General features: G+C 47.2%; 1 protein-coding gene across 2 annotated transcripts in view; it reads right to left on the reverse strand.

The window, feature by feature from the left end:
• The window catches only part of SLC11A2 (solute carrier family 11 member 2), a 77,799-nt gene that overhangs the window by 55,192 nt on the left and 1,623 nt on the right, over window positions 1–20,984 (reverse strand). For both annotated transcript variants that reach the window (XM_069758613.1, XM_069758614.1), the window contains exons 2-3: window positions 3,699–3,779; window positions 2,477–2,601 (exon numbers count right to left, since the gene is read on the reverse strand). In XM_069758613.1, the coding sequence (XP_069614714.1) occupies window positions 2,477–2,601; window positions 3,699–3,729 (156 nt within the window). In that variant the 5' untranslated portion in view covers window positions 3,730–3,779. The remainder of the gene's footprint in view (window positions 1–2,476; window positions 2,602–3,698; window positions 3,780–20,984) is intronic.

A 20,984-nucleotide genomic window follows, 5' to 3' on the forward strand; every position in this document is an offset into this window, starting at 1 on the left:
TTTACAGTTCAATGCAAACCTATGGAAAACAAAAATCGCTGTACACATGCTGCAGAAAAACTGCACGGAAACGCAGCGGTTTACATTCCGCAGCATGTCACTTCTTTCTGCGGATTCCGCAGCGGTTTTACAACTGCTCAAATAGAAAATCGCTGTTGTAAAACCGCATTGAAATGCGCAGAAAAAACATGGTAAATCCGCCATAAATCCGCAGCGGTTTAGCACTGCGGATTTATCAAATCCGCAGCGGAAAAATCCGCAGAGGACCAGAATACGTGTGGACATACCGAAACCCTAACCCTAACCCTACCCCTAACCCTAACCCTAGTTCTTACCCCAACCTTAGTGGAAAAAAAAAAAAATATTTTTTTTATTGTCCCTACCTATGGGGGTGACAAAGGGGGGGGGGGGGGGGGTCATTTACTTTTTTTTTTATTTTGATCACTGAGATATAACCTATCTCAGTGATCAAAATTCACTCTGGAACGAATCTGCCGGCCGGCAGATTCGGCGGGCGCACTGGATATGCGCCCGCCATTTTGGAAGATGGCGGCGCCCAGGAAAGAAGACGGACGGTCCCCGGGAGGCCAGGTAAGTATAAGGGGGGGGGAGATCAGGGCACGGCGGGGGGGGGGCGTCGGAGCACGGAGGGTTGGATCGGAACACGGGGGGGTGGATTGGAGCACGGAGTGGGGGATCGCTGTGCTGGCGGGTGGATCGGAGCACGGGGGGGGGAAATCGCTGTGCGGGGGTGGGATCGGAGTGCGGGGGGGTTTGATTGGAGCACGGGGGGAGCGGGCAGGAGGACGGGGGAGCGGAGCACAGGACCGAGGGGAGCGGACCACAGATCGGGGGGCTGGGGGGGCGATCGGAGGAGTGGGGTGGGTGCACATTAGTGTGTCCAGCCATGGCCGATGATATTGCAGCATCGGCCATGGCTGGATTGTAATATTTCACCATTTTTTTAGGTGAAATATTACAAATCGCTCTGATTGGCTGTTGAAAGTGAAACTGCCAATCAGATCGATCGTAGCCACGAGGGGGTGAAGCCACCCCCCCTGGGCTAAACTACCACTCCCCCTGTCCCTGCAGATCGGGTGAAATGGGAGTTAACCCTTTCACCCGATCTGCAGGGACGCGATCTTTCCATGACGCATATGCTGCGTCATGGGTTGGAATGGCACCGACTTTCATGACGCAGCGTATGCGTCAAAGGTCGGGAAGGGGTTAAAGCCAATATCTCTTCAACAGAGATGAAAAAAAAACTCAGCTCTGCAGCCACTACTCCATGATGTGGCCAGTTTTACATGTTAAAACTGGTGAAAGGGCCTCTTTAAGCTCGCCTCTGTTTTGCACATATCACCTTCAATTATCATTGAAACCGTCATGCTGTAGTTTCAGTGCCCCTGGTTAATTATGCACGCACCGTGCAGTTTCTCTCCGCTAGTTTCCTGCCAGAATGGTCTGCTGTTTCTAGAATAGACATACAGTATATTGTACTTCTAGAACACGCCGGCAACGCCCTGCTCCTGTACAGTACCCCGCCGTGCACGCCCTGCTCCTATACAGTACACTCCTGTACACGACTTACTCCTGTACAGTACCCCCGCTCCTGTACAGTACCCCCGCTCCTGTACAGTACCCCCGCTCCTGTACAGTACCCCCGCTCCTGTACAGTACCCTGCTTCTGTGCAGTACCCTGCTGTGAACGCCCTGTGATCGTTGTTAGATTGTTTCCAGCTCAAATGTCATGCCCTTATCCACAATGAGGCTTGTAATTAACAGGCAGGGCAGAGCTGATCCGTGTTTGTTGCCTGTAGAATGCAGCTCAGTGATATGAGACTACAAATGCTATGTTGCTGCATATGGTAGAGGATTATCTTCTGCCATATGAATTAAGAGAAGCATTTGCAGTTACAGATCACAGAACTCTCTGTTGCAGGCAACAAGCAAAGCTCCTCTTGTATCTCAGATCTGCACTTAACAGTTAATACAATCTTGATTGTGGAGAAGCACTGGAGTGGTCAGTTCTGTTAGAAATCAGCTTCAATTATGTAAAACAACTCAGGTATACTGATGTAGATGGCAGAACATAAACTTGGTCAGAAGGGGTACTGTACAGGAGAGTGCACAGGAGGTAAAGGAGAATGCTACACTTCGATTACCTTGATAACTCATAGAGAAGGGGGTAGTCAGGAGTACACAGGAGAAGGGAGAGGGGTCTGCAGCACTAGGGAGAAGCAAATACTGTTGGGAAATGTAGTAGGACTACCCATTCTGCTATGTAAAGCTGGATGCACAGAGGGGCAAATAGAGATAAAAACAATGCAAAGGTACAAGAAACAAACTTGTTGGGTATGTAGTAACAATAACTATGCATTTACTGTGCTCTGTGAAAATTAATGTGTTAATAACTCTGTAAAACAAGTACAATGAAAATTATTATTGATGTCTACGCATTCCCTGAGCCACTTACCGCCTCATCTTCTGGGATAGGTATTTTCTCATCAAAATAGCTTGTAAATGGTTCACCCTGAATGATAGGCTGGATACTTGAGTCACTGACGTCTGGTTTTGCATCATGGTCTGCTGATTCACTTTCTAGGAAATAAAGATTTTGTTTTTAATTGAAAAGTATAATTATTTATTAAGGCTAAGAGCCAATTTCATGCCATTTATTTTATTAATTGTAATTACAGAATCAAATTAAAAGATTCCAAAAATCACAAAACCAAAACTTCATATACAATGCACTTATTCCTTCTTGTTGTGTTTTTATGGAATTGTCCATTGAGCAATTATCAAATCTGGACAACACATCAGAATGAAGCCCATCAGTTGCTTGCTGCAAGTCGGATATCGAGGGAAGAATACGAAGGCTGCTACTGCCATGATTAGCCTATCTTGCTATTTTATAGTAACCCTCCATCCTGATGGAGTGAAGGACCCCATGTATGATGTCGCAATACTTTGCTGACAAGCTGGCCTGGCGTGACCAACCAGCGAAGCGTGGTGCAAATCAAGCGCCAATTCGCGGCCGGACTGCGCCTGTTGCTGATTGGTCGCGCCCGGCCAGCTTGTCAGCAAAGGCCGTGGCTTGTGTACGCATGCATGCCCTTTGACACACACACACACTGTATATTTACTATTATTAGCTTAATCAAAGTTTTCCTTATATCTTTGATGAACTATAACATTTTAGTTGAAAAGTAAAAGACAATTAAGTCATTTTGCTCTTATGCAGCTGTAGTCTGACATGGAGAAGCTGTGCTGTGTAATAGTCTTACAATGAGCAGCCATTTGTAACGGAAAACTGCTATCTAGAGCCTGCAAGGTGTGCCTGGGGTGATCGGGCTGTGTCACCCTGCTTATTGCCTTTGTAGCCCTTGCTCGTCACTGATAACGCTCACCAAGGATTGTCATCACAAGCTTGCATGGCGGTTTTTCAGCACTGGGTGCAGCAGCTTCTTGGTCCCTAGGACAACCTGCCTCACACAGAAGCAACCTCTGACAATGGACACCAGGAGCTTGCCCCAGTGGTGAAGCGATGCTGGGCTTCAGGATTAAGGGATTTAGGATTTCATGTAGCAGAAACGGTGTAAACATCCCCAGATGATATCCATGCTAACCTCTCATAGGAATGAGCAGGGTAAGGCCCAAACTGAAATAATCAGTGACTGGTCAGAAAAACAACTTACCATCCAGATTTCGATAACTCTGGTCAGACATGGTGGCACTGGTTACGGGTGACTCGCTTTCTTTTGAATAGGTCACATTGACTGTAATAGAAAACAGCAAGACATTAGTATAATATAATTTCCTATACAACATGAGGTTTACACCTTGACGGCTTTGTGGCAAGTTACTAAGTTATAGATTGGTCATAACGTACAGACTGCTGGGGGCCACATCAATCCCCCAATCAGGTAACGGAGCAGCGGTGAAGCACATGTGCCACAGCTCCATTCATTGTCTATGGGACGGGCAGATACGGCCAAACAAAGCGCCCTGCTACCTGCGTCATCGCAGACAGATCCATGGAGCAGTGCTGCACATGCTCACTATTCAGAGAGAGCTCCCCACTACCTGCGTCATCCCACAGACAGATCCGTGGAGCAGTGGTGCACATGCTCACTAGTCAGACAGAGCGCCCCGCTACCTACGTCATCACAGACAGATCCATGGAGCAGTGGTGCACATGCTCACTATTCATACAGAGCTCCCTGCGTCATCACAGACAGATCCATGGAGCAGTGGTGCACATGCTCACTAGTCAGACCGAGCGCCCCGCTACCTAAGTCATCACAGACAGATCCATGGAGCAGTGGTGCATATGCTTACTATTCATACAGAGCTCCCTGCGTCATTACAGACAGATCCATGGAGCAGTGGTGCACACATGCTCACTATTCATACAGAGCTCCCTGCTACCTGCGTCATCATGGACAGATCCATGGAGCAGTGGTGCACATGCTCACTATTCATACTGCGCTCCCTGCTACCTACGTCATCACAGACAGATCCGTGGAGCAGTGGTGCACATGCTCACTAGTCAGACCGAGCGCAACGCTACCTGCGTCATCACACAGACCAGTCCATGGAGCAGTGGTGCACACATGCTCATTAGTCAGACAGAGCACCCCGCTACCTGTATCCCACAGACAGATCCATGGAGGAGTGGTGCACATGCTCACTATTCAGACAGAGCTCCCCACTACCTACATCATCCCACAGACAGATCCGTGGAGCAGTGGTGCACATGCTCACTAGTCAGACCGAGCGCAACGCTACCTGCGTCATCACACAGACCAGTCCATGGAGCAGTGGTGCACATGCTCATTAGTCAGACAGAGCGCCCCGCTACCTGTATCCCACAGACAGATCCATGGAGGAGTGGTGCACACATGCTCACTATTCATCAGACAGAGCTCCCCGCTACCTGCATCCCACAGACAGATCCATGGAGCAGTGGTGCACATGCTCACTAGTCAGACAGAGCACCCCATTACCTGTGTCATCACAGACAGATCCATGGAGCAGTGGTGCACATGCTCATTAGTCAGACAGAGCGCCCCGCTACCTGTATCCCACAGACAGATTCATGGAGGAGTGGTGCACACATGCTCACTATTCATCAGACAGAGCACCCCGCTACCTGCATCCCACAGACAGATCCATGGAGCAGTGGTGCACATGCTCACTAGTCAGACAGAGCACCCCATTACCTGTGTCATCACAGACAGATCCATGGAGCAGTGGTGCACATGCTCATTAGTCAGACAGAGCGCCCCGCTACCTGTATCCCACAGACAGATTCATGGAGGAGTGGTGCACACATGCTCACTATTCATCAGACAGAGCACCCCGCTACCTGCATCCCACAGACAGATCCATGGAGCAGTGGTGCACATGCTCACTAGTAAGACAGAGCACCCCATTACCTGTGTCATCACAGACAGATCCATGGAGCAGTGGTGCACATGCTCACTATTCAGACAGAGCACCCCGCTACCTGCATCCCACAGACAGATCCATGGAGGAGTGGTGCACACCTGTCTGAATAGTGAGCATGTGCACCACTGCTCCATGGATCTGTCTGTGATGACGTAGGTAGCTGGGCGCTCTTGTCTGACTAATGAGCATGTGCACCACTGCTCCATGGATCTGTCTATGATGACGTAGGTAGCGCGGCGCTCTGTCTGACTAAGGCTGCCGTCACACTAGCAGTATTTGGTCAGTATTTTACATCAGTATTTGTAAGCCAAAGCCAGGAGTGGAACAAATAGAGGAAAAGTATAATAGAAACATATGCACCACTTCTGTATTTATCACCCACTCCTGGTTTTGGCATACAAATACTGATGGAAAATACTGACCAAATACTGCTAGTGTGACGGCAGCCTAATGAGCATGTGCACCACTGCTCTATGGATCTCTCTGTGGGATGACGCAGGTAGCGGGGCGCTCTGTCTGACTAATGAGCATGTGCACCACTGCTCTATGGATCTCTCTGTGGGATGACGCAGGTAGCGGGGCGCTCTGTCTGACTAATGAGCATGTGCACCACTGCTCTATGGATCTCTGTGGGATGACGCAGGTAGCGGGGCGCTCTGTCTGACTAATGAGCATGTGCACCACTGCTCTATGGATCTCTGTGGGATGACGCAGGTAGCGGGGCGCTCTGTCTGACTAATGAGCATGTGCACCACTGCTCTATGGATCTCTCTGTTGGATGATGTAGGTAGCGGAGTGCTCTGTCTTGACTAATGAGCATGTGCACCACTGCTCCATTGATCCGTCTGTGGGATGCAGGTAGCGGGGTGCTCTGTCTGAATAGTGAGCATAGCACCCCGCTACCTGCATCCCACAGACAGATCCATGGAGCAGTGGTGCACATGCTCACTAGTCAGACAGAGCACCCCATTACCTGTGTCATCCCACAGAGAGATCCATAGAGCAGTGGTGCACATGCTCATTAGGCTGCCGTCACACTAGCAGTATTTGGTCAGTATTTTCCATCAGTATTTGTATGCCAAAACCAGGAGTGGGTGATAAATACAGAAGTGGTGCATATGTTTCTATTATACTTTTCCTCTATTTGTTCCACTCCTGGCTTTGGCTTACAAATACTGATGTAAAATACTGACCAAATACTGCTAGTGTGACGGCAGCCTTAGTCAGACAGAGCGCCGCGCTACCTACGTCATCATAGACAGATCCATGGAGCAGTGGTGCACATGCTCATTAGTCAGACAAGAGCGCCCAGCTACCTACGTCATCATAGACAGATCCATGGAGCAGTGGTGCACATGCTCATTAGTCAGACAGAGCAGCCCAGCTACCTACGCCATCACAGACAGATCCATTGAGCAGTGGTGCACATGCTCACTATTCAGACCAGGCTCTGCAGGGCCCTATTCTCATGATTGGAGAGAGCACTAGCAATATGCCACTGATCTCATATCTATAATATAACGCTGGGAGCTTCACTCTGTCCGAAGCCTTTATAGACTGCGCAAGCGCCGGCGCAGTCTGGGCCTCACAGAGTGACGCTCCCAGGAGATCGCGGTATGCGTAAACACTGAACGCACACCGCGATCTCCACCGGAGAGTCAGGGACCGCCAGGAGGATGAGTATATTCACCTGTCCCCCGTTCCAGCGCTGCGTGCGACTCCGTCTCCCGGGTCCTCTGCTGTGACGTTCACAGTTCAGAGGGCGCGATGACGCGCTTAATGCGCGCCGGCGCCGCCCTCTGACTGAACAGTCACAGACAGAGGAGCCGGAAGATGGCGGCGCGCAGCGCTGGAACGGGACAGACAGGTGAGTATAGCAAGTGCTGGGGGTCTGAGCTGGCGGCGATACCGGCACCTGACCCCCACAGCGCGCCGGTGTCCCCGCCTGCTCAGGCCCACCAGCACTCGGCGCCCAGCGACCATAGGTGAGTATGGCATTTTTTTTTATATATATATATGGCAGCAGCATGGGGGGCATATAATACAATGGTGGCGCAGGATGGGAGCAGCACATGACAAAACGGGGGCGCAGGATGGCAGCAGCACATGACAGAACGGGGGCGCAGGATGGCAGCAGCTCATGACAGAACGGGGGCGCAGGATGGGAGCAGCACATGACAGAACGGGGGCGCAGGATGGCAGCAGCACATGAAAGAACAGGGGCGCAGGATGGGAACTGCACATGACAGAACGGGCGCACGATGGCAGCAGCACATGACAAAACGGGCGCAGGATGGGAGCAGCACATGACAGAACGGGGGCGCAGGATGGCAGCAGCACATGACAGAACGGGCGCAGGATGGGAGCAGCACATGACAGAACAGGGGCGCAGGATGGGAGCAGCACATGAAAGAACGGGGGCACAGGATGGGAGCAGCACATGACAGAATGGGGGCGCAGGATGGGAACAGCACATGACAGAACGGGCGCAGGATGGGAGCAGCACATGACAGAACGGGGGCGCAGGATGGCAGCAGCACATAACAGAACGGGCGCAGGATGGGAGCAGCACATGACAGAAAGGGGACGCAGGATGGGAGCAGCACATGAAAGAACGGGGGCACAGGATGGGAGCAGCACATGACAGAACAGGGGCGCAGGATGGGAACAGCACATGACAGAACGGGGGCACAGGATGGCAGCAGCACATGACAGAATGGGCGCAGGATGGGAGCAGCACATGACAGAACAGGGGAGCAGGATGGGAGCAGCACATGAAAGAACGGGGGCACAGGATGGGAGCAACAAATGACAGAATGGAGGCGCAGGATGGGTGCAGCACATGTCACAATGGGGGCGCAGGATGGGAGCAGCACATGACAGAATGGGGGCGCAGGATGGATGCAGAACATGTCACAATGGGGGCGCAGGATGGGTGCAACACATGGCAGGATGGGGGCGCAAGATGGGTGCAACACATGGCAGGATGGGGGCGCAGGATGGATGCAGAACATGTCACAATGGGGGCGCAGGATGGAAGCAGCACATGACAGAATGGGGGCGCAAGATGGGTGCAACACATGGCAGGATGGGGGCGCAGGATGGGTGCAGCACATGACAGGATGGGGACGCAGGATGGAGCAGCACATGTCAGAATGGGGGTGCAGGATGGGTGCAGCACGTCAGGATGGGGACGCAGGATGGAGCAGCACATACCAGGATGGAGACCATATACCAATATAGAGGCTAGCCACCCGGGCGTAGAACGGGTTCAATAGCTAGTTCTATATATATCTACATAATTCAATATACTTTGTCAAAGCACATTAAAAAGGAAGTTCCACTTCATTTGCTATCTGAACATCATTCACACTGGAATCATCCAATGTCACCTTCTGTGGTCAAACATGCAAAAACCTACTGAAAAATGCACAAGAGCAAATATTAAGCAGGTGTAATAGCTGTGCCAAAGCAAGCTGAACTGAGGTTATTTTAGCAATATGGGTTTCCTGGGTAATAGAATATATAAAACAGAACAAGAGTATAATACAGAAACATTTACCCTCAGTAATGAATATTAGAAAGGAGTTTCCTAGAGCGGACCGCACTCCCTTCACGGTCCACCCCGGAACACTGCTGTCCATATACTTGTGGCTGTGCCAGGTACTGCAGCTCACTCCCTGACCAGGACTGAGCTCCCGGGAGCTTGTGTGCTAGAAACAACCACAACCTGCTGTGCCCAAGAAACCTGATGTGAGATTGCATACTGCTTTCTTTATGTGTCGTACAGTAGGTGAGATCCATGGACAACTGCGACCATCTCCCATTTAGTCATGGACACCTTCTTCTGTATAATGGAGCATATTGTGGATACACCAGAAGTATTGACCAGAATATAGACATGTAAATTAGTCAGGTTACACTTCCTACCTTTTCTATGAAGGATTGCCCTTATACACCTCTACTTTTATTTTATTTTTTACAGCCTCCATGTTTATGAAAAGGCTCATCTGTATGTACCATTTAATCAAACGATAATCACCAGTGTAACTGGATCACATGCCATGTATAAAAGTGGATGCTGTTTTTTCTGCCCAAATCCTATAGAATAAGGTTTTTTTCTTAAAAAGTTATTTCTGTCTTCATAACAATGTATTGTCAGAAAGTGCTTGTAAATACAATCAATTTCATATTTTACTGCTTATTAACATTTTCAGCCGTTCTTGAGGTATTAACACATCTTTTGTTTACAGCTCGTTGCCTTGGCTACCGACCATTGATTCTAGTAAGGCTTCTTTCACACTTCAGTCTTTTGGCGTCAGTCACTACCGACATAGTGACGGATTGACGGATCCGTCACAATTGTTGCGAAAACGGTTCTAACGGATCCGTTTTTTTGACGGATCCGTTACTTGGGGGTTGTCTGGGAGAAGTATCTACTTTTTGGAGCATGCGCAATTGAAAAAACGGATTGGGGGCGACGGATCCGCCGAAAAAACGGTTGCGGCGGATCCGTCGCCCATAGGCGCCCATTCTATGGAATGGCGGACGCGACGGATCCGTCGCGATCCGCCATTTCGGCGTTGACAAAAAACGTTCCAATGTCCGTCTATTTTCAGAAAACGTCCGCCAAATGTCGACGGATCCGTCGCATGGCGGATGGAACGGACGACCATCCGTCACAATCCGTCACTAATGCAAGTCTATGGGAAAATAACGGATCCGTCAAAAAAAAATGACGGATCCGTTATTTGAGGAAAATGGCGGTTTTAGACTGACGCCAAATAACTGAAGTGTGAAAGAGGCCTTAGCGGAACACGTGCAGTTTTCTATTAAGTATGTAAGCGCTGTTTTATAGCTGGTCAGCTTCAGCAGCAGAGCGCTTACAAGCTAGACGGCAGCAGTGGTCGGTCTCCTTAGCAATAATTCTGTAAACAAAAGAGAAGGGAATATCTCAAGAACGGCTCTAAATTCTCACAAGTAAATTGGAAAAGTTCTTGTTTTTTTTACAAACATCAACCAACGAAATCCATCTATGAAGACGGGAATAATACTAACGACCTGAATTGTATCAGCCACATGGCAATACCTGCACCTCTTGTTCTGAGTTACGCAGAAATGATAATGGCGGATTGTTATGGGAATGGAAATTGTAACCTAAAAATCACTTTCTATTATATAAAAATGAAGACATTCAGCTGTGGTGAACAGCAGGCGCTGGTGAAGTGCTCATCATCACGTCCCGTCGCTCCATAGAGACCCCTGTATTAGTAAAGAATGGTACATGGCATAATCCGGGTCAGTGATTAACATTCTCGAGGGAGGAGAAAGCTAAATAATCCTCTTACCCTGCACGTTCCTGTTTTATAAAATTGCAAAATGTGCCAATGACTTAGAGGTTTACCAATCAAGCAGAAAGCAGTTCCCTAAAGTAACAGAGCCAGCAATATACACAGCACAGGGGGAATCGTAGAGATAGCGGGATCAAATCGCAGGAGTCCGGTCCATTAGCCGGGTCAGTAATCAGCGACCACTGGACGGGAGCCCTGAGAGTCTCTGCTTACCTCCTGCCATTCCCAGTCCTTCTTTTGATTACAGGGATGGTACAACATCATATTGTGCGGCAATGATGACGTCGCTAAGCCTGGCTAATCAAAGGAACAACTGGGAGGTAAGTGGAGACTCGTAAGGCTCCTGTCCAGTGGTCATGATTACTGACCCGGCCGGTGGACCGTCATCCTTGCTATCATTCTCCCATCTCTACTAGATCAGCAAGAGTTGACTGTGTGCATGTATTACCAGTTACGTGTCCACACAGATCATATCTACTATATAAGGAACTACATCACCCGCTAATCCCGATACAGGACTGAAAGAAATCTTACTGAGGTCCAGGAGCCAGAAATGGGATATGCCGGAAATACAACAAAAGAGTAACCGCCACTTTTACATTTGTTTTTCCACCAATAAAATCAATAGTACGCATGAAAATATAAGACTTTGTAATATATCATATCAGAGAAATCTGCTCCTTTCTCCTCCAGGACTGATCATTCATTCTCAGTTTATGGGTAAAATCTGTCTTCAGTGAAGACAAACTCCCCAATACAGAGGTAAGAGATGACAGCTGGTGCCCATAATGTTCTATGGAGAACAATGTGTCTCCCCTAGCTCCTCCCTCCATAGAATTTTAGAAGCACCAACTGCCATCTCAGTAATGAGAACATCTATCTTCAGTGACGACAGAATTCACCCATGAATCGAGAGTGAACAGTCAGGGCGGAGAAGAGAAAGAGGCAGGTTTCTCTGATTAAATATTACAAAGTTGCTTATTTTCATGAATAAAATAAATTTATGAAATAAAAATTAAAGCCTGATTGAATGTTATGAGTTCTGTATGGAGTTTCTACAATCATTCAGCAAATTCAGCATGTACGGAGATCCTGGTTTCAGTATTTGCCCCCAGTCCAGAGCAGGCACAGCTGTCTGCTGCCCCTGCCATACCCTGCAGCCATGATACCAGTACAATACCACCACCACTGTAGTCGCAGAAATGCCACACACATCACACCCCGAAAAGCTCAAAATTATTATTATTTTATTTTAAAAACCCACACTTATCCAGGAGGTCTACGAATGCAGAGTGCAGAACGTTATACTGCAGTTCCCAGGATACACTACTGCCATCTGCACATCACATGTACAGCTGCAGAAATATCGCTGTACGGCCAGGAGCGCACAGTATTTTGTGGTGGTTAAAAAAAAAAATGACATGTTTTCTAGTAGAACCACTTCTGGGATCACTCATTCTTTGGGGAGTTTTTGAAGGTGTTTTCTGGTTTCTAACGTGTTTTTCTAAGCATATTTCAATACCGTAATTTTTGCCAGTCTTGATTAAAATTACAGGGCCTAGTTTGGAGCATTTTCTATCAGAGGAGGCTTCATAAAAGTGACACGCACAAGTGGAAAAAAAACGCGCAAAAGACTTAACATATGACCAAGCAAAGTGGGTTTACAATAGAAATAAACAGGGTAAGTCTTAAAAGTTTTTTTTAGCAATTTCTAAGGCAGGATGTGTGCACATACCCTTGTAGTAAAAAAAAAAAAAAGTACAAAAAGTTATCAGACATGAGAAAAAGGATCAGATGAATTGTTAACTAGGCTGGAAACGTTGCCAGAGACCAAGCGACTGCGCCAGAGACCAAGCGACTGCGCCAGCGACTGCGCCAGAGACCCAGCGACTGCGCCAGAGACCCAGCGACTGCGCCAGAGACCCAGCGACTGCGCCAGAGACCCAGCGACTGCGCCAGAGACCCAGCGACTGCGCCAGAGACCAAGCGACTGCGCCAGAGACCAAGCGACTGCGCCAGAGACCAAGCGACTGCGCCAGAGACCAAGCGACTGCGCCAGAGACCAAGCAACTGCGCCATAGCGTCTTTACACAGGAGGCTGCCGGGATGGACGACGAGATACAGTTGGATCCAGATATATTTGGACAGTGATCAAATCTTCACGATTTCAGCTCTGTAGGACATTATTTTGAAAACGGAGATGCACTAAGGTTTACACAACCCCTTAGTGGCTGGGCCAAATGTTTGACATCTGACCAGTCTCCCTTTATGTGGTAATAGCTCTGAAATGCTTCAACAGATCCCAGTGATTTCATATCGCAATGCCCAAACTGGCCAGCGGCTCTACTGACCCGAGCGTACAAGCATGTATTTCTATACTACTGTCACACGTGGGGTCAGGAGAGCCGTCTGCGATCATCGCTCGTGTTATACGGCCGTCTGACTATGCCCTCGGGATATGAATACCCTCAAATTAAAGCTGCACTTTAAGCCCATGTTTATTATATACTTATATCTTGAATAAGTTTTGGTAAACAGCTAGAATTCCAAAACCTGAGACACTGTCCAAATAATTTTGGACCTTACTGTATTACAGTTGACAAAAAAAAAAAAAGGATAAAAATATTAGCAATTGTCAAAAATCAGGTACTACTGTAATTTTCCTCCATTAATAAAATGATGTGAATTTTGACCACTTTTTGCCTCTGTTGGTAACCGGTGTTCCTTTTTGTTTTGCGAGGTCAGCGACCCTTAACACACCCCTTAGCAAGGTCAGCCTCTTCCATAGCTCACCTAGTTCTGCCCCTTAGTGAATCGCCGGGCAGAATTACGTGGGTAATGGAGAGCTGGCCTTACTAAGGTGGAGTTCACATTCCCTTTGTCTAGTAGGCAAGGGAACACCGTAGTGTGTTACGGGGTCCGTCTGGGTTCAGTTTTGTGACTCTTTTTAAAAAGGAATAACACATTTTGCACGATGCCCTTGTTACTCGGTCCTAAAAAGCAGACACAAAATGGATCCCATAACTCTCTGGGGTCCTTCTTCGATTTGTATCAGTTTTGCACATGAATTCCATTTGTCTGTTTCTAACAAAACTGACAATTGGAAATGTGAACACAGCCTAAGGCCGCCGTCACACATGCGAGTTTTACGGACGTAAGAGCGCAGAAACTACGTCCGTAAAACTCGCAAAAAATACGGCACAATTATTCTCTATGCCCCTGCTCCTATTTGCCGTATTTTACTGATCAGTATTATACGGCTTTCTACGGCCGTACAAAATCGCAGCATGCTGCGTTTGTCACCGTACTGCGCAAGAAATACGCCAATGAAAGTCTATGGAAGCGTGAAAAATACGGATTACACACGGACAAGCAGTGTGACTTGCGAGAAATACGCAGCGCTGTTAGAGAGAAAAGCCGGTAATTCAGTGCGGTGAACAGTAAAATCACACTAACAGCTTACAGTAGAATAGGTAGAATAAATGTGTACACATAGAATAGGTATATATATATATATATATGTCAGTGAGACACATATATGTATATATATTAATATTTATTCCAGCGCTAGACAGCTTGAAAGCCGGTAATTCAATTACCGGCTTTTTCCTTCTCCTTCCTAAAACCCGACATGATTTGAGACATGGTTTACATACAGTAAACCATGTCTTCTCTCCATTTTTTTGCAGATTCCACACTACTAATGTCAGTAGTGTGTATCTGCAAAATTTGGCCGTTCTAGCTCTTAAAATAAAGGGTTAAATGGCGGAAAAAATTGGCGTGGGCTCCCGCGCAATTTTCTCCGCCAGAGTAGTAAAGCCAGTGACTGAGGGCAGATATTAATAGCCTGGAGAGGGTCCACGGTTATTGGCCCCCCCCTGGCTAAAAATATCTGCCCCCAGCCACCCCAGAAAAGGCACATCTGGAAGATGCGCCTATTCTGGCACTTGGCCACTCTCTTCCCATTCCCGTGTAGCAGTGGGATATGGGGTAATGAAGGGTTAATGCCACCTTGCTATTGTAAGGTGACATTAAGCCTAATTAATAATGGAGAGGCGTCAATTATGACACCTATCCATTATTAATCCAATACTAGTAAAGGGTTAAATAAAACACAAACACATTTTTTAAAATTATTTTAATGAAATAAAAACAATGGTTGTTGCAGTATTTTATTCAACGCCCAATCCAGTCACTGAAGACCCTCGTTCTGTGAGTAAAAAAACATAATAAACCAACAATATACTTACCCTCCGCAGATCTGTAACGTCCAACGATGTAAATCCTTCTGAAGGGGTTAAAACATTTTGCAGCAAGGAGCTGTGCTAATGCACGCTGCTCCTCGCTGCAAAACCCCAGGGAATGAGGCTAAAAATAGATCAATGATCTATATTTAGCTTCATTTGCGGTGAGGCGCCCTCTGCTGGCTGTTCATAGATCGTGGGAAATTACCTAGAAAGCTCCCTGGCTCCCTGGCTGTTCATAGATCGTGGGAAATTACCTAGAAAGCTCCCTGGTAATTTTTTCCGCCATTTAACCCTTTATTTTAAGAGCTAGAACGGCCAAATTTTGCAGATACACACTACTGACATTAGTAGTGTGGAATCTGCAAAAAAAATGGAGAGAAGACATGGTTTACTGTATGTAAACCATGTCTCAAATCATGTCGGGTTTTAGGAAGGAGAAGGAAAAAGCCGGTAATTGAATTACCGGCTTTCAAGCTGTCTAGCGCTGGAATAAATATTAATATATATACATATATGTGTCTCACTGACATATATATATATATATATACCTATTCTATGTGTACACATTTATTCTACTGTAAGCTGTCAGTGTGATTTTACTGTACACCGCACTGAATTACCGGCTTTTCTCTCTAATATATGTGTCTACTGACATATATATATATATACATATATATATATATATATATATATATATATATATATATATATATATATACAGTATATATATATTTTCTTTTCTTTTTGGGACACATGGATCACTTCTATAGCGGTATGTTGGTTTTGCTAGCCTGCGAGAAAACCACGCAGTACGGATGCCATACGGATTACATACGGAGGATGCCATGCGCAAAAAACGCTGACACACCCTGCCTACGGAGGAGCTACGGACCACTTTTTTCGGGACTTTTCAGCGTATTACGGCCGTAATATACGGACCGTATTGTTTTACGCTGTGTGTGACGCCGGCCTAAGGTGCAGGGATGAAGGATGCCACACCTTCAGTCACATGCATCGCTGACATCTTAGGCCATGTTCACACGTTCCTGATTTCCCTGCTGTTTTTTCTGCACTAAAAACCGCAGCTCTTGGCAGAAAACGCACGTGCGTTTTTTTATGCGGTTTTTAGTGCGGTTTTCTCTGCAGAGTCTGTGTGTTTTCTAGGAAGTTTTTTTAGGGTTAAAATGGCTGAAAATACCCTACCCCTAACCCTACCCCTAACCCTAGTTCTAACTGTAGTGGGGGAAAAAAAAAAATTATTTATTTTATTATTGTTACTACCTATGGGGGTGATAAAGGGGGGGAGGGGGGGTCAATTACCTTTTTTTTTTATTTTGATCACTGTGAGGTTATCACAGTGATCAAAATGTGCCTGGAACGAATCTGCCGGCCGGCAGATTCAGCGGGCGCACTGCGCATGCGCCCACCATTTTGGAAAATGGCAGCGCCCAGGGAGAAGACGGCCGGACGGACACCGGTAAGTATAAGGGGGGGAGATGAGGGCACGGGGGGTGGCGTCGGAGCATGGGGGGATGGGATTGGGGCACGGGGGGCAGCCACACTCCGCCCACGCACTTCCTGCTGCAGCGGTTCTGCACCACAAACCGCAGAAAACCCGCAGATATTTTTTTCGTCTGCGGGTTTTACTGCGGGTTTGACCCTCACAATGGAGGTCAATGGGTGCAGAACCGCTGCAGTTCCGCAAACAGAAGTGACATGGTACTTCTTTTTTACCGCAGCTATTCAGTGCGGCTTTTTTAGTTAATTTCCGCATCATGTGCACAGTGGTTCCTGTTTTCCATAGGGTACATTGTACTGTACCCTGCATGGAAAACAGCTGCGGACCCGCAGCGGCAAAATCGCGGCGGTTCCGCAGTTAAAAACGCACTGTGTGAACATGGCCTTAAAGAAATAAGTTAAACAATGAAGCTCCTTAGAAGAGGCTTGCTTCAGCAATTGCTAATTCACCATTATCACACAAGCTCTGGCACATGCTGGCTGTGTAACCTGACTCGTGATACATTCCCAAGTTATGTATTAAGTTTGCACATTGATGTGCCGGATTTCCACATTACAAAGTGTTTTATGAATAGGTCAGACAATCCGTGATATCTGTAACTTCCATTCATTCCAAGAGGCCGGCTGAGCGAGGGTCCCACAGGCCTTCAATGTGAAAAACCCAAAATAAACAGCAGCAGTGTATGGCCAGTCATACATATAGGACAGCCCAAGATTTCCTCCGATCACCCAAGGATGTGTATGTCTATGGGTAGAGGAGAAGACCTCCTGCAGCTCCGATCAGGAAGACGACGTGTCAGAGGTGCTGAAACCCAACGTGCCCCATGCTTGCTCCATCCAACATCAGAAGTTGGAGAACAGGAGGAACGATCAGTATAGAGATCACCAAAAGCCACTTTGGCATTCCATTTTCCCTGTATGAGGACCTGCCCCATCCACAGACTCATTATCTCCTCCTGACAGTAGATCTCCTGCCGGATCACCAAACATTCACTTTATCTGTGACCTGCAAGAAGTAACTGAATGTCTTCCTCCCAGACAGCAGAGATTAGGTAAGGAACAGCTGTCACTAAGGAGCCATCCAAACTAGCTAATCCTCCCAAACCCTCTCCCCACACTTCGATTAGACAAATCCACAGGTTCTCAGTGGGGAGCAGGGTAGTAGGCTGTGTTCACATGTCCACTTGAAATGGATCTAGTGCTAAGCACAACAGACGTGGGCTTCCGTTTTCCAGACGTCTTCGGTTTCACTTGTCACTGATCCAGGTCTTACTAGAGGCGTCTCTGAACACCTTTAATATGCTAAGCATGTGCAGTGCTAGAAAACAGACGCAATGACAGACGACCGTACGTTATGATCCGTTTCCCATAGCCTTCAATGTTAAATAAAACCTGATCCAGTTACTGTCCGTTTTTTTGGGGTGGGGTTTGGACAGAAAAATGTTGTGCAGATTACATTTTTGGTTCCAGCTAAAAAACATATAGCAAACAACTCACGACACTTCCGTTCCCATTCAAATAAATGGATCTTGTTTGTGTATTTTATTTCTATTTATTTGAATCTAAAACTGATATAAAAATAGAAATAACCACTGACCGTGTGAACACAGACTAAACCGATGCCAGACACCTAAAGTGGCATATCCCCCCATCATTATAAAAGATCAGGTATGTCGAAATCAAACATGTCCGACTCTCCTTTCCGACACAACATCTGAAGTTGGACTAGAACTAGATCGCCCTCATATTACATTAGAAAGTCACAATTCTCCAAGAAATCTAGAAATTTGACTGTAGCTCAGCTCATAGTTAGGGCTATAAAAACCATTCATAAAGGCCAGAAAATCATCTCCATGGAAAGACTGCGAACAAGTAGACGACCTTGTGTGGCCCTTTACTACACAATATTGCAATATCTCTGCACAAACACCCAGTACTTCAGAGCACGCTACTACTCCTGTTGTGACTGCGACTACTCGCTTTGTTTCTTTATGGCGACTTCATGCGTTTATACCTAGAAAAACTTAAAGCAAATTTGGTAACAGTAAACTAAAGTAATAAATGGCTCCTCTTTGGTGTGCTGTTATCTGTGGTGCAAATACAGAGCTGTTATCGGTTGTGCAAATACACATATAATGACCTGCACGATAATCCAGGACCTGGGCTGAAAGTGGTGGCCAAGTACTGATGTCAGCAAGGAAATGGGATTTACTCCATAGCCAAAAGGTAAAAGACTTTTACAAGAAAATGATTTTAGTCAAAAGGCTTGTAGACATAAAAAAAAAGGTGGGATGTACTCCCCTAACACGGGCCCAATGCTGCGTCTATGTCGCTGTCCAGATCTCCAACAGGCATCTGCGGTGACGTCACTATTACAGCACAAGTGACCGCTGCCGCCAATCGATAAAACGGTGATGCCAAGGTAGGCATGATATCACCATTGCAAAGATCGGGGGGCAGCATGAGAGTGGCAGCCCTGGGTCTGCTGTGGGAGAGTATATTCTTTTTTATGAATTCTTCAGCTTTCAAGATCTCTGCTTGCTGCCATTCAATGCGGTTGTCAGTTTCCTACCAGCGATGGTCACACAAATGATTACATCTTAGAAGACGCGGCCTCGTATCCACGTCATGTAGCTGTAATTCGTACTGCAAACAGTGAGGTTTCCTATTAACCTCTACATGACCAGCCGTTTTTGCTCCTTCTCATTTCAGTGACCATAATGTTTTCATTTCATTTTTTACTAATGTGACTATGAGGCGTAGTTTCACGCAGAGAATTTGTATCACGTTTCAGCGCCGTTTAGGGCTAGATAGAAATTACTCTCCATTACAGCTAAGCAAAATGATTGGCAAGACGCTGTTGCAGTGGCCACGTCTGTAGTCAGTGGCTGCCAAACCAGAGCTCTGAGAACCCCTCCAACCTGCCGGTATCACTGACACTTCTCATAGGAAGCCAACTGAAATCATACAGGTCGTGTTCAGCGTGGACAGTGGAGGCTCGGGTGCGTCTGAAACGCGTAGCCACATTTGTGGTCATAACTGGAAACCAAATGGTTTAATAAAGTTTTCTAATTATTTTTATTTATATAGTACCATGAATTCCATGGTGTTGTACATGAGGAGGGGGTTACGTACAGAGTTATAGATATTGCTTACAGTATACAAATTTATGATGACAGACTGGTGCAGAGGGGAGAGGACCCTGTCCTTGCAGACTTACATTCTACGGGATAATGGGGAAGAGACAGAAGGTCGGTGGTGCGGCAGCTCCGGAGGTTGGTGACGTGGCAGCTCGGGTGGATGGTGAGGCTGCAGGTCGGGTGGTTGGTGAGGCTGCAGCTCCGATGGTTGGTGGGGCGGCAGAATGGTTATTGCAGGCTGTAGTTTTTCCTGAAGTGATGGGTTTTCAAGTTCCGTCTGAAGGAGCCGAGGGTGGTGGATAGTCGGACGTGTTGCGGCGTGGAATTCCAGAGGATGGGGGATATTCGGGAGAAATCTTGGAGGCGGTTGTGTGAGGAATGAATAAGTGTGGAGGAGAGTACAAGGTCTTGGGAGGATCGGAGATTACGTGAGGGAATATAATCGGGAGATTAGTTCAGAGATATATGGAGGAGACAAGTTGTAGATGACTTTGTAGATCAGTGTTAGTAGTTTGAACTGGATTTGTTGGGGAATTGGGAGCCAGTGGAGGGATTTGCAGAGGGAAGAAGCAGGGGAGTAGTGAGGAGAGAGGTGGATTAGCCGAGCAGCAGAGTTGAGGACAGACCGGAGTGGTGCAATAGAGTTAGCAGGGAGGCCACAGAGGACGGTGTTGCAGTAATCGAAGTGGGAGATGATGAGGGCATGCGCAAGAGTTTTAGTAGATTTAGGGCTGAGGAAGGGACAGATTCTGCCAATATTTTTGCGTTGGAGGAGACAGGAGGTGGCAAGAGTTTGGACGTGCGGTTTGAAGGACAGGGCAGAGTCGAGAGTTACCGTCCGCATACAGGTGGTACTGGAAGCCATGCGACTTTATGAGTTGTCCTAGGCCAAGGGGGTAGATGGATAAAAGTAGGGGCCCTAGGACAGAGCATCTTGAGGGACTCCAACAGAGAGGGGGCGGGGTGAGGAGGTGGTGTGGGAGTGGGAAACGCTAAATGTGCGGTCGGAAAGGTATGAGACAATCCAGGACAGGGCAAGGACTCTGATGCCAAGGGAAGAAAGAATCTGTAGCAGTAGGCAGTGGTCGACTGTGTCAAAGGCAGAGGACAGATCGAGAAGGAGGAGGATGGAAAACTGTCTGTTAGCTTTGGCTGTGAGCAAGTCATTAGTCATTTTTGTCAGGGCAGTTAATAAAGTCAAGGTTTGGTTTTTTTTTTTAACCAGAAAGTGGAAACAAGTATCTTTTCTTACATCCAGGTAAATGGCTGCCCCC

This window comes from Ranitomeya imitator, chromosome 3 (genome assembly GCF_032444005.1).
Source record: "Ranitomeya imitator isolate aRanImi1 chromosome 3, aRanImi1.pri, whole genome shotgun sequence".
NCBI classification, from domain to species: domain Eukaryota; kingdom Metazoa; phylum Chordata; class Amphibia; order Anura; family Dendrobatidae; genus Ranitomeya; species Ranitomeya imitator.